Genomic DNA, 14,017 nt, shown 5'->3' on the forward strand with positions numbered 1-14,017 from the left:
GAAGGTTCGGTGGTTGCAAAGAAACCTAGAGGATCAGGTAAATCCCATCATGTCACCAAGGTATCCTCAAGACTAAAAGGACTTGTTGGGACCGGTCCCAGTAATAAATACAAGAGAGTTTTCATTAGAAGAAAGGCTAATTCCAGATACATGAACCATAAGGTTCCGGATGAGGTTAACTTTGGTGGCCAAAATAGCGGGGATTGAAGTTTCGGCAATGGGAAGTTAAAGAGGAATGAAGTCATAGAGGTGAAAGAGAAGGAAGGTAACTGCAAAGCATTGGGGAATGATGGAGAGTTGAACAGAGGAATTGAGGAAAGGAGTAATGAAGGATTGGTGGAAATTTGTTGAGAGGGGCATGGAAGTTGGAAATGCTCTAGGTCTTTTTTTTGGGCGCTGAGGCTTTTGCTAGACAGGCTTTTGAGGAGTTTGAGAAAAATAAGGACAGTTGTAACAGTTCCTTTCCAAGGGAAGGGGGAGAGGTGTGGGTGACGGAGAGGGGCAGGTAGAGGTCCTGGACTTGGAGGATTAATATTGAGTGTTGGGAGGAGGTTGGGGGGGTTCTTTTGTTTTTTTTTTTTTTTTTCTAAGGAGGTTGGATGTGTTGTCAGTAGAGCTTATTGAGGTTGGTTTGGCGTTTGTCTTTTTGTTATTGCTTATGTTTGATTTCTGGAAAGAGGTGTTAATTCTGTTCTATGTTTTTGGTCTTGGTATTTTGTTGTAAGGCTGAGTTGTATGTTGGGGGGGGGAGTATGGTTCTTCTGTCAGGTGATTTCTTATCACCTTTCTATTGTAATCTCTCTTTTTTCTTTTTAATGAAACATTATTTTTATTATTAAAAAAAGCTTCTTATGGATGTTGTTGTGGCTACATCAGATGTTCTGCATTTTGAATTTAAAGCAAAGTCTTCTGTTGAATATCCCTCTAAAAGAAATTTGTGTTCTTGGTTATCCATCTTTTGTCAGTTAAATATACCATTTCATTTACTATGATTTTTGTCTTAATTATCTTTCATGTTCGAAGAATAGCAGTTATTTACCTGTACAATGGTTCTAATTTTTTTTAATAACCTTATTTTCCACTATTGAACTGTCCTAGGCATCTTCAAGAGCTTGACAATATTGACTATGATGAGTACATGCTTTCAATATGTGGCTATGAGACTCTAAAGAGTATCTGTTCATCAGGAAAGAACAACAAGCTGCTTTATTTACCTCATGATGGTCGGTTTGTGATAAAGCCTTTACGCAAGTCTGAGATGAAGGTGAGTCTCTTTTTTTATATTTATATCTATTACCTTGTGTAAATGGGAGAGTTTTACTCCCCCATTCATCAACTCTCAAACTTTTTCTTTCCACTTAATAAAGTCAAACAAGAGTTTGTATAATAGTTTATACTATTTAGAAAATGTTTTTAGCTAATAGGTTATTGATACTGCATTCTTTGTTCATGTGTTCAAGGGAAATTATTTTCACTCACTTTATTCTGGGATCACTTTCTAATGTTTATTGTTTTTAATAAATACAAAATTGCTAAATTAGCGATCAAGAGGAGGAGGGGCCAGTGCTGGTTTCAAGTTCATCATCATCATCATCATCATTATCTAAGCCTTGTTCCAATTATATTAGATTCAGTGCTATGTCCATTGTAAAAGCATTGGTTTCAAGTTAAGACGCATAATACTATATAAAAATCTTATTATTAGTCTTAAAAGTATTCATTTGGGCCATAACACAAAGATCAACTTGAAATTAAATAATTATGGAAATGAAAACATATTTAAAATTTAAATTGAAAATCTGAAAGAAACAGATAATTCGAAACTTGGAAGTACAGATTCATTCATATTTGAGGAAAATAGCAAGAAATTACTACTCTTGAGAAGGTAAAATGGAAGCATTTGTATAATATTTTTGTTGGAAAACGTGGGGTTACTGGTTCAGATCTGAAAATAGAATTGTATATATTCCTAGGATTGTGGAAGGATTGATTTAGAAAGTTTTTCTTTCTATTTCTTTCTTTCTATTTTTGTACTTTCTATTTTCTCTTCTTTCTATTTTCTTTTCTTTCTATTTTTCTTTCTTCTATTTTTCTTTGTTTCTATTTACTGCAGCAACTTATTGTATAAATATGCCAATTGGCAATAGAATGAAACATATCGGTATTCTACTATTCCAAAACATGGTATCAGAGCTCTATTTTTTTCGGCCTTCATTGCCAGTTTTTTGTGTTTTTCTCTTTTGACCTTCAGTGTTAATCTGTAACCAGAAGTGTTCCTTTATTCTCCTTTCCTACTGGCCTTATTTCATGACTGCAACAAGTGCTCCCGTCCAAACCGATGAAGGAGCAACAAATTCTCATCCTCACACTGGTGATTTGCAGAATATTCAGGCAACATATAGACTGAATGGCCAGAATTACTTGAAGTGGTCACAACTAGTGCTACCTATTTGAAGGGAAAAGGAAAAATTAGTCACCTCCTTGGAACAGGACCAAGGTTGGGCGAGCCAAATTTTGATGCTTGGGACGAAGAGGACTCCATGATTATGTCATGGTTGTGGAGTTCAATGACACTCGAGATCAGTGATACTTGTATGTTTTTTCCCTCTGCAAAGGCTATTTGGGATGCTGTCCGACAAACCTATTCCAAAGCCCATGACGTTGCTCGTGTCTACGAGGTCAAAGTGAAGACTGTGGCGGCCAAACAAGGGAGCAGGAGTGTTACAGAGTATGCAAATCTGCTGCAAAATTTATGGCATGAGCTTGATCATTATCGGGTTCTTGAGACAAAGTGCGCAGATGATGCTGTGATCTTGAAGAATTTTTATGAAAGAGATAGGGTGTATGATTTTTTGGTCGGACTGAATGCTGAATTTGATCAGGTCCGAATACAAATTCTTGGCAAAGAAGAAGTGCCTCCATTGAATGAAGTCATAGCCCTTGTCAGAGCTGAGGAAAGCCACCGTGGAATCATGCTTGAGCCTAAAGATCCCGAAGGCTTAGCCATGGTGGCAAGGGGAGGAAGTTATAGTGGTTCGAAGGGTGAGAACAATCACAACTTGGCTCGTGACAACCACCCGTGGCTCTAACGATAACCTCTGGTGCACCTATTGCAAGAAGCCCAGACACACGAAAGATCGGTGCTGGAAACTTCATGGGAAACCTCCCACATTCAGCAAGGAATGGGAAAATCGAGGAGTTTCAAAAGGAGTTCAACAAGCCCATAATGTCTCCACAACCCCGCATCAAGAACACTCAAGTCAGGGACCATTTAATGATGAAGAAATTGAAAGGCTAAGGTGCTTCCTGAAATCCTTGAAACCAGGAAGTGGTTCTACCTCTCTTGCTCTCTCAGGTGAGTCTTTATCTCTAGGATTACATGCCTCGGCTAGTGTTTTTCCATGGATTCTTGATTCTGGAGCTACTGACCACACGACACCCTCTTCACTACATTTTCTCACCTATACACCCTGCCCTAGTAATAGAAAAATTTTTGTTGCTAATGGTTCTTTCACCACAGTGGCAGGGATTGAGAATATTCAAATTACTCCATCCCTATTACTTAAAAATGTGCTTCATGTTCCTAAGTTATCCACTAGCCTTATCTCTATACATAAACTCACTCAGGATGTGAACTACAATGTTGTGTTCTTCCCGTCTTATTATGTATTTCAGGACCAGGTTTCGGGGAAGAAGATTGGACTTGCTAAGGAAAGAGATGGACTTTACTACCTTGAAGCAACCAACAAATCATCTCACACTGTTATGCATATCACACACGAGTCATTCTTATCTACCTCCAATAAAGATTTAATTTGGCGTCATCATTTCCGTTTTGGTCATCATTCATTTCTTATTTTAAAAACAATGCTTCCTTCCTTGTTTAAAGGAATTGATGTTGAAACCTTTCATTGTGATGTTTGTGAACTTGCTAAGCACAAAAGGGGTTATTTCCCAATCAGCATAAAAGATTTTCAACTCCTTTTTATTTGATTCATTCGGATATATGGGGCCCTTCTCAAATTCCCAACATTACTAATTCCAAATGGTTCGTCACCTTTATTGATGATTGCACTAGGGTCACATGGATTTTTCTTCTTAAGTCTAAATCTGATGTGAGTAAGATTCTTCCCAACTTTCATAACATGGTCCAAACTCAGTTTGGTGTGAGAATTAAAAGGTTTCGATCTGATAATGCTACAAATTATTTTAATCAGAATTTGTCCCCATTTTTTCAGAAAGAAGGCATTGTGCATGAATCCTCCTGTGTTAACACTCTCCAACAGAATGGGGTAGTTGAGAGAAAAAATGGCCATCTTTTGCAAACCACTCGAGCCTTTCTCTTTCAAAATCAGGTGCCAAAACAATATTGGGGGGAAGCTGTCCTTACTGTTGCCTACACCATAAATAGACTACCATCTAAAGTTCTTGACAACCGAAGCCCAATACAAGTCCTTTCTCAAATTTACCCTAATATTCGAGCCTCAAATAATTTCACACCAAGAATTTTTGGCTGCACTGACTTTGTTCATGTCCATAATAAGGGAAAATTAAACCCACGAGCAATCAGGTGTGTCTTCTTGGGATATTCCTCAACTCAGAAAGGTTATAAATGTTATCATCTAGCCACTAGAAAATTCTACACCTCCATCGGTGTCACATTTGAGGAAGGAAAATCTTTTTTCACTCAACCTTATCTTCAGGGGGAGCCCTCATTAATGGTTGATAAGGCCTCGGATCTACTCTCCCTAGATGTATTACCCTCCTCATAGACATTCAATCGTCAAGAATCACATCCCTCTGAGTCACATTCCTCTAATTCCCACATTCCCGAGTCTCAACAAGAGTCAAACAACCCGACCATTGAACCAAATTCGGACACTGTTAACCCCACGAATGATGTGCATGATAATGTGAGATATATGCAGGTTTACTCTAGGAGGAAAAATCCAGATCCTCAACCTGTGCAAGTCCAAGATTCAACTCCTAACCCTAGAACTGAGGGATGCTCAGAGCCTGAACCTACACCTTCACAGTCTGAGTATGAGTATGGCCTACCTATTGTACTGAGAAAAGGAATCAGAGAATGTACCAAATGCCCATTGTACCTTTTAGCCAAATATGTATCATTCCAAATATTCTCTAAATCCCATAAAATTTTTCTAGCCAGCCTTTACACCATTCCAATTTCTAATACTCTAGCCGAAGCACTTTCTAATAAGGAGTGGAGAAAAGCCATGAGAGTGGAAATGGAGGCATTAGTAAAAAACAACACATGGGAAGCTGTGGATCTACCAAGAAACAAGAAGACGGTAGGTTGTAAATGGGTGTTCACAAATAAGTACAAATCTGATGGGTCATTAGAAAGGTACAAAGCACGCCTGGTAGCCAAGGGATATACACAAACTTATGGGGTAGATTATCAGGAGAATTTTGCCCCAGTAGCTAAAATGAATACAGTAAGGGTGTTACTGTCGTTGGCTGCTAACTATAATTGGGATTTGCAACAGTTTGATGTAAAAAATGCGTTTCTCCATGGTGATTTAGAAGAGGAGATATACATGGACATTCCACCGGGTTTTGGAGAAGGCATTAAAGGGAACAAAGTTTGTCGGTTGAAGAAAGCACTATACGGTCTCAAACAATCTTCGAGAGCATGGTTTGGAAGGTTTACAAAGGTAATGCTGAGTACAGGTTACAAGCAAAGTCAAGGTGACCACACATTGTTTATCAAACACACAACCTCAGGGGGAGTACTGCACTATTAGTCTATGTGGATGATATAATCGTTACTGGGAATGATAAAAAGGAGAAGGAAGCATTGAAAAATTGCCTTGCCAGAGAATTTGAGATAAAAGACTTGGGGAGACTAAAGTATTTTCTCGGAATTGAAGTTGCACATTCTAAACAAGGCATCTTTATCTCTCAACAAAAGTATGTTGTTGATCTTTTGAGAGAAACATGAAATATGGCATGTAAACCAGCTTCCACGCCTATAGATCCCAATCATAAACTTGGAGAAGCCAACGAGAATGCAAGTGTAGACAAGGAGATGTTCCAAAGACTAGTTGGAAAACTCATTTATCTTGCACATACATGACTGAATATTGCATATGCTGTAAGTGTAATAAGCCAGTTTATGCATAATCCTAAAGAAGTTCATCTACAGGCTGCTCATCGAATTCTGCACTATTTGAAAGCCAATCCAGGAAAAGGAATTTTATTAAGAAGAAATGGAGGACTAGCTCTTGAAGCATATATAGATGCCGATTATGCTGGATCTCCAGTAGATAGACGGTCCACTTCTGGTTACTGTACCTTCTTAGGAGGAAACTTAGTCACTTGGAGGAGTAAGAAGCAAAACGTACTGGCTCGGTCAAGTGCAGAGGCAGAATTCAGGGCTATGGCACAAGGAGTGTGTGAATTACTCTGGTTGAAGATAATTTTAGAAGACCTGAAGATTCCACGAGAAGAGCGTATGAAACTATATTGTGACAACAAGTCAGCCATCAATATTGCTCACAATCCTGTTCAACATGACAGGATGAAGCACATCGAAATTGACCGACACTTTATAAAAGAGAAACTGGACAACAAGTTGATTTGCACTCCCTATGTGTCTACAAAAGGACAACTGGCCGATGTACTTACTAAAGGGCTCAATAGTACAGACTTTCGGAGAATTATAGCCAAGCTGGGAATGGATGATCTCTATTCACTAGCTTGAGGGGGAGTGTTGGAAAACGTGGGGTTACTGGTTGAGATCTGAAAATAGAATTGTATATATTCCTAGGATTGTGGAAGGATTGATTTAGAAAGTTTTTCTTTCTTTCTATTTTTGTACTTTCTATTTTCTCTTCTTTCTATTTTCTTTTCTTTTTATTTTTCTTTCTTTCTATTTTTCTTTCTTTCTATTTATTGCAGCAGCTTACTATATAAATATGCCAATTGGCAATAGAATGAAACATATCAGTATTCTACCATTCCAAAACAATTTTATACCAATTTTGTTGATAAAAAAAAATTTCTACAAGTTTGACTGTTTTTATCTGATAACTATTTACTACATTTTTTGTTTATTTTTTTTGAAGATAAATAAAGAAGAAATTTTATTACTGTTAATAAAAAGATACAACTAAGACAGGTGACAAGGAGTGACCCCAACGAAATACCTACAAGCTGAAAATATGTCTCATATAATAGAAAGACAGTACAGAGAACAAGAACCAAGCCAAAATTCTTAATCCCTCAAACTGTCAAAAGTCGGCCGAAATCTTCTTTCTTCTCTAAGCCAAATTTTCAGATCACCCCTGCTTCCCCACTTCTAATTCTTGTATCCACGCATTTACTTGCAATCAAAACCCCATCAAGATTTTGCCTCCCTTGGACCAAAGCCATTTGAGTCGAACCCACCACGGCACCACCAAATGCAACACCATCTTCAGCCTCCTAGACAACACCTTATCAATGATTTTGTAAGGGCTAGAGACTAGGCTAATCGGCCTGAAGTCCCTAACCCTAACATCTCCATCCACTTTCGGGATGAGAGAAATGAAGATGCATTGGCAACTTTTTCCAGTTTTTTCTCCTCCCATAATTCCTTCTACATATCTGACAAATCTTTCTTGATAATGTTCCAACAAATTTTGTAGAACCAATGTTAGAACCATCAGGCCCTGGGGCCTTATCCGCTTCATCTTTTTGACAATATTCCGTACTTCTTCCTCCTCAAATTCTCTATCCAGACACTCCATCCCTCCTTCCACCTGAGCAAATGAGCAAATTCCAGCTCCCCCAAATGGTAATTCCTATTAGGCATTACTTTTTTATAAATTTATATGAAAATTGCAGATCTCCTCAGCAATCACTTGCTGGTCATCAATAACTCTTTCTCCCTCCAACGTCATAATTGTGTTCCTTCTTCTCCTTCCCCTCACCATGGCTTGAAAAATTGCAGTGTCCTCTTTGAGCCACAACATCCTATCTTCTTGGCTCCATGAAACCTCCTCAAAATGAATGAATTTTTTCAAATCTTCTCTCAGTTTCTCTCTTTCCAACCTCCCCCCTTGAGGAAGATTGTCCTCCAACCTGTCCAGCCTGGCCATTCTCTCCCAAACCTCCTATTTTCTCAACTCTACATCCTCAAACAGTTGCCTGCTCCATCTTTTTAAATCCTCCAAAATTTTCAGTTTCTTCATCAATATATGCCCAACTGACCACTGAACTTGATAAGAATTTCATTTCTGTTCAACATACTCTAGAAAATTTGGATGTCCTATCCACATACTTTCAAATTTGATAGGCTTTGGCTCCTCCCACAACTTACCCCTTTCCCTATCCAGATTTGGCCCATACACATTCGAAATCAGAAATTTTATTCCCTACGACTCATGCTCCAGAACTACTGAAATAGAGAAGCTCACAGCAGAAGTCCCACCTTTCTCAGCAAACCTGCATCCCATATTGAAATCAGACCTCCTGACAGATCTTCTGAACCCTTTATAACCCAGTCCCAGAGCCCCATAAATCATTACTAATTCCCCAATCCACCTCTTCAAACTTTGATTCTTGAAGCATCAACATATCAACTCTGAAATTCCTTACGAAGTTCTTGACAACCTCTCTTTGTTTTGGATCTCTCAACCCCCTTACATTCCATGAACAAATTCTCATTTTTGATTTTCTATTCCTCTCTCTTATCTTTTTTTTTTCTTCAGTGCTTATCTCCTATAAACATTCTCACTCTTTCCTCTCCCTTATTGCCCTCATCATCTTCGACTTCTCTGAAAGCTCTCCTTGCAGACTCTTCTCCCTCTAAAATGCACAAACCCAGAATTTTGCTTATCCTCACCTCCGTATCAATTAATTTCTCAAAATCAGCCTTCTCGCTAACCTGGTGAGTATATTCAATCCGTACCTCCTCTTGTTCCTCTCCTGCTTCCCCCTCTTCCTTATCTTCTAAAGCCCTTGTTCTATATTTTTTTCTCTGATAGACCTGTTCTCTACCAGTCTCCCTTGCCCCAGTATTCTCCTTTCTTCCAGATCTCCTAACTCTTTCTCAATGGTTCCCAAAACCTTCCCCTTCTCAACCACAATACCCCGTTGTCTCCTTTCCTCCCTCGCCAATCTTCCTTACCTCATCAGTTCACTTTTATCCCCCCCCACCCCCCAGTTTGCTTGCCTACGACCAACACCTGATCTCTAATTATCTCCCTCAGCTCCCCTACTTCCTCCGCCGCCCCCTCCACAATCTTCTGACATACACCTCCTGTCCCTTCCCTAGAAACTCTTCAAAACTTCCATCCTTGACAAAACTGAGACAGGTTTGGCCTACCTAGGTGTTGTTGCCTTGGTGTACCACCATAGGGAGTCACTTTGCCCGACAATACTCTTTGCTAGCTTTTACCTCCTTACGGCATCCTCAAAACTTCCCACCCCAGAAAAATCGAGACAAATTTGGATTACTTGGGTGTCGTTGCTTCGGTGCACCACCACAAGGAGTTCACTTCACCCCATTTGTAACTAAATAGACAGTCGATGCATAATCGATTGGCCTTGCTTCCTCTCCTCTTCCTTCACTACTCCTTTCTTGCACTTCTCAGCTGACGCTTCTTGTTTGTTTGCCTTTACCTTCTTCCGCTGGCCAGCTGCTTTTCCTCTTGACCCTTCTCTTCTGCTTATCTCTTTTCCTTTCTCATCACTGTACACATACCTGGTTGTACAGCACACAAAACCATCTGTCGAACTCCTTTTTCCAAATTGGTGTATAACCCAAACCAATCTCCAGTTCATCGGTCTCTACGCTTCCTTTGTTCTTGAAGTTTATTTGGCAGCACCCTCGACTTTCTCCTTTTTGAGACTTAGACTTTTTTTTCCCTCTCCCTTTACTTTGATCACTTAATCTCCCACACTCTTTTCCCATTTTGCCCTTATTCAATAAATGGGCATTTCTTTCTAAAATGACACTTTTATCCTTCTTTTGTCTTCGGCCTGGCCTTTCATCATCTTCTTCTTCCTCCCTACACTCCCCTAAATTCTTTGACTGTTTATCTTCTCTTCCCTTCATCCCTCCTCCAATTCCAACTTTCTTTTCCCTCCTACCCTCCCACTTCTACTACTTTCCTCATCTCCCACCCTCCTTGAAGCCTCCACTCTGTTGATACACAGATCTCTTCCTGCCACCACGATAAACTTTTCTCCGGTATAAAATAGATAAAGAAGAGGAATTTTTGTCGCATTTTACATCTGAACTCGAATTCTAGGAAATTGTAATTGATCCCATAAACAATTTCTGAAATCAAATCTTTTAAATTTACCAATTGTGTTCCCAACTGTTGAGTATTTTACGGTTTTCTTGCTTGTTTTTATTTATTATTTGTTTAGTTAGTAAGTGGGGACCACAGAATATTAGTTTGGAGTTGTTAGAATAATGTTTTCTATGTTTTTATTAGTTTGTACACACTTTTTTATTTAAAGTATAAATACTAATGGAAGAGGGTGGTCATAACTAATTGACTTCTTATTCTCTTCGATTACAAAATGTTCTTCTCTTCTTGCTACTACAATTTTTATTTTCAGCAGATTTCTACTAAATGCTTGTCGATTTCAATGTGCGTGATCCGCTCATGGAGAACTGGGTTATGAGCAATACTGATAGCAACCTTGTTATCATAGTATAATGACATAGCATCTAACTTCCACATACCCTACTTAGTAAGAGATCTTTTAACAACAACAATTTAATAACACCCTGAGAATGCTTTATACTCAATTTCTATACTTGACTTTGCCACTATTAACTGTTTCTTACTTCTCCAATTGACAAGATTTCCCCCTTCTTTTTTATAAACCTTTTTGTAATTTTTTTTGATAAATAACAAATACTTTTATTAAGAGATATTTGAGAGAATTTGAGAGAAAAAATGAATTGATTGTATTGTCTTGGGAGGAGCATATACACAGCTTTATATAGAATTACAGAGCTAACTTATAGGGCGATAAAATAAGAAACTAATTTTTCCTAGAAAACTAATTTCTATATCAGTGGGATTCTCCAATTAATATCCCATGATTCTAGGAAACTAACTTATGTATGTTTCCTAAATTGATGGACCTAAAATTATGGAGAATCAATCAGAGAGTCGATCTTCTACTTTCCAGCACTCCCCCTCAAGCTGGTGAATATGCATCTTTCATTCCTAGCTTGGAGATAAGTCCTTGGAATGCCACACTGCAAAGCCTTTTTGTCAGCACATCTGCTAGTTGACCATTTGTTGAGATGTATGGAGTGCAAATTAATCTGCTATCCAGCTTTTCCTTTATGAAATGCCTATCTATCTCAATGTGCTTTGTCCTGTCATGTTGGACGGGATTGTGAACAATGTTAATAGCTGACTTGTTGTCGCAGAATAATCTCATTGGACCTTCCCATTTGATCTTTAGGTCTTCAAAAATTATCTTGAGCCATAGTAATTCACATACTCCCTGAGCCATTGCCCTGAATTCTGCCTCTGCACTTGATCTAGCTACCACATTCTGCTTCTTACTCCTCCCTGTCACAAGATTTCCTCCAAGGAACGTACAGTAACCTATAGTGGACCGCCTATCCACGGGAGAGACTGCATAATTTGCATCGGTGTATGCCTCTAGGGCTAATCTAGTATTTCTTTTAAACAAGATTCCTTTGCCAGGATTAGCCTTTAGATAATGTAGTATCCTATAGACCGCTTGTAGGTGAACCTCACGACATATGCTATGTTTGGCCTTGTGTGGGCAAGATATATAAGTTTTCCTACTAATCTTTGGTACATTTCCCTATTCAAGGCTGGATCTTCATTTGCTTCTCCCAATTTGTGATTTGGCTCAATCGGTGTGGAGGATGGTTTGCATGCTAGCTTTCCTGTCTCTCTTAAAAGATCTATTACATATTTCTGTTGTGAGATAAATATGCCTTCTCTGGAATGAGCTACTTCAATCCCTAGAAAATACTTCAATCTCCCAAGTTCTTTTATTTCGAATTCTCTGACTAGGCATCTTCTCAAGGCTTTCTTCTCCTTTTCATCATTTCTTGTCACAATTATGTCATCGACATATACCAGAAGAGCCGTGACTCCCTAAAGAGTGTATGATCTCCCTGACTTTGTTTGTATCTGATGGCAAGCATAACTTTAGTAAATCTTCCAAACCACGCCCTAGGTGATTGCTTGAGACCATATAGTGCTTTCTTCAACCTGCAAACTTTATTTCCTTTTAGATTTCCTTTGAAGCCCGGAGGAATATCCATGTATACCTCCTCCTCTAAATTACCATGAAGAAAAGCATTCTTTACATCAAATTGCTCCAAGTACTAGCCGAAGTTAGCTGCTAGTGACAACAAAATTCTTACCGTATTCATCTTAGCCACTGGAGCGAATGTCTCTTGATAGTCAACACCATAGGTTTGTGTATATCCCTTTGCCACGAGTCTTGCCTTATATCTTTCTAGAGAGCCATCTGACTTGTACTTTATTGTGAAAACCCACTTGCAGCCCACGGGTTTCTTTCCTGGTGATAGGTCAACAATTTCCCATGTTTGATTCTTATCTAGAGTCCACATCTCTTCTCTCATAGCATCTTTTCATTTCTCATAAGATAATGCCTCAGATAAAGTATTAGGAATATGAATGGTGTTTAGACTAACTAGGAAATTCCTATGTGATGGTGAGAATTTTTTAAAGGACACAAAATTTGCTAAGGGATATAAGGGATGTTTAGTGCATTCTCTTGTGCCTTTCCTAAGGGCAATAGGAAGATCTTGGTCAAATGCTAATTCAGAAGAAATTTCTGGAACTGTATTTACCTCATTCTAAGGATTAGGAGTTGAATCTTGAACCTGCACAAGATTAGGATCCTGGTCTCTTCTTCTTGAATATACTTGCAATCTCATAGAGTCACAAAGTTCATCATTCTCTATCATGGGTCTGGTATGAATGGGTGAAGAAGTTGGTTTGGTTTGAGGTGTTTTCGATAGGTGCATATACGGATTGAACTGGTATAGATGCTGAGTTTGGGTGTTGAGAAACTGTAGGTAGACCAAGTGGGAACAAATCTTTGTCCTTATCTTCAATGAATGACATGGACTCCCCCTGAAGATAAGGTTGAGTGAAATATGGTGTTTTTTCTTCAAAAGTGACATCAATAGAGACAAAGAATTTTTTGGTAGGTGGGTGGTAACACTTATAACCCTTTTGGGTGGATGAATAACCCACAAAAATACACTTGACGGCTCTTGGATCTAACTTCCCTCTATTATGGCTATGGACATGGACAAAAGCAGTGCATCCAAAGATTCTTGGGGTGAGATTATTTGTTGTATATAGATCGGGGTAAAATTGAGAAAGTGTTTTCGTTGGTGTTTTAAATCCCAGCACCCTCGAAGGTAATCGATTTATAATGTATGCGGCTGTAAGCACAGCTTCCCCCCAATAGGTTTTTGGAACATGCTGGTGGAAAAGTAAGGCTCGGGTTGTAGCTAGTAGATGACCATTCTTCCTTTCTGCTACTCCGTTATGTTGTGGAGTATTAATGCAGGAGGATTCATGGATAATCCCTTCTTTTTGAAAATATGGGGATAAAGTTTGGTTGAAATAATCCCGTGCATTATCCGATCCAAATCTTTTGATTTTGACCCCAAACTGATTTTGAATCATGTAATGGAAATTTGGGAGTGCACCACTTAATCTGATTTAGATTTAAGAAGAAAGATCCAAGAGACCCTAGTGCAATCATCAATAAAAGAGACGAACCATCGTGAGCCAGACACATTTGGAACTGTGGAGGGTCCCCATATATCACTATGGATAAAAAAGAATGGGACTGAACTTCTCTTGTTACTGATTGGAAAGGGCACACGCTTGTGTTTTGCAAATTCACACACATCACAATGAAAATATTCAACACTCAATCCTTTAAACAAGGAGGGAAACATAGTTTTCAGAATTCCAAAAGATGGATGTCCTAGTCTAAAGTGATGAAGCCA

The 14,017-nt window shown here is 38.7% G+C and overlaps 1 protein-coding gene across 4 annotated transcripts in view; it reads left to right on the forward strand.

The window, feature by feature from the left end:
• The window catches only part of PIPK10 (phosphatidylinositol phosphate kinase 10), a 71,741-nt gene that overhangs the window by 24,785 nt on the left and 32,939 nt on the right, over nucleotides 1-14,017 (forward strand). For 3 of the 4 annotated variants that reach the window (XM_088953058.1, XM_088953056.1, XM_088953055.1), the window contains exon 3: nucleotides 1,099-1,264. In XM_088953058.1, the coding sequence (XP_088809184.1) occupies nucleotides 1,099-1,264 (166 nt within the window). The remainder of the gene's footprint in view (nucleotides 1-1,098; nucleotides 1,265-14,017) is intronic. The other variant, XM_088953059.1, reaches the window with a different exon arrangement.

Source organism: Nelumbo lutea, chromosome 7 (genome assembly GCF_056320005.1).
Source record: "Nelumbo lutea isolate HS-2025 chromosome 7, American lotus-T2T, whole genome shotgun sequence".
In the NCBI taxonomy this organism is placed as follows: Eukaryota; Viridiplantae; Streptophyta; class Magnoliopsida; order Proteales; family Nelumbonaceae; genus Nelumbo; species Nelumbo lutea.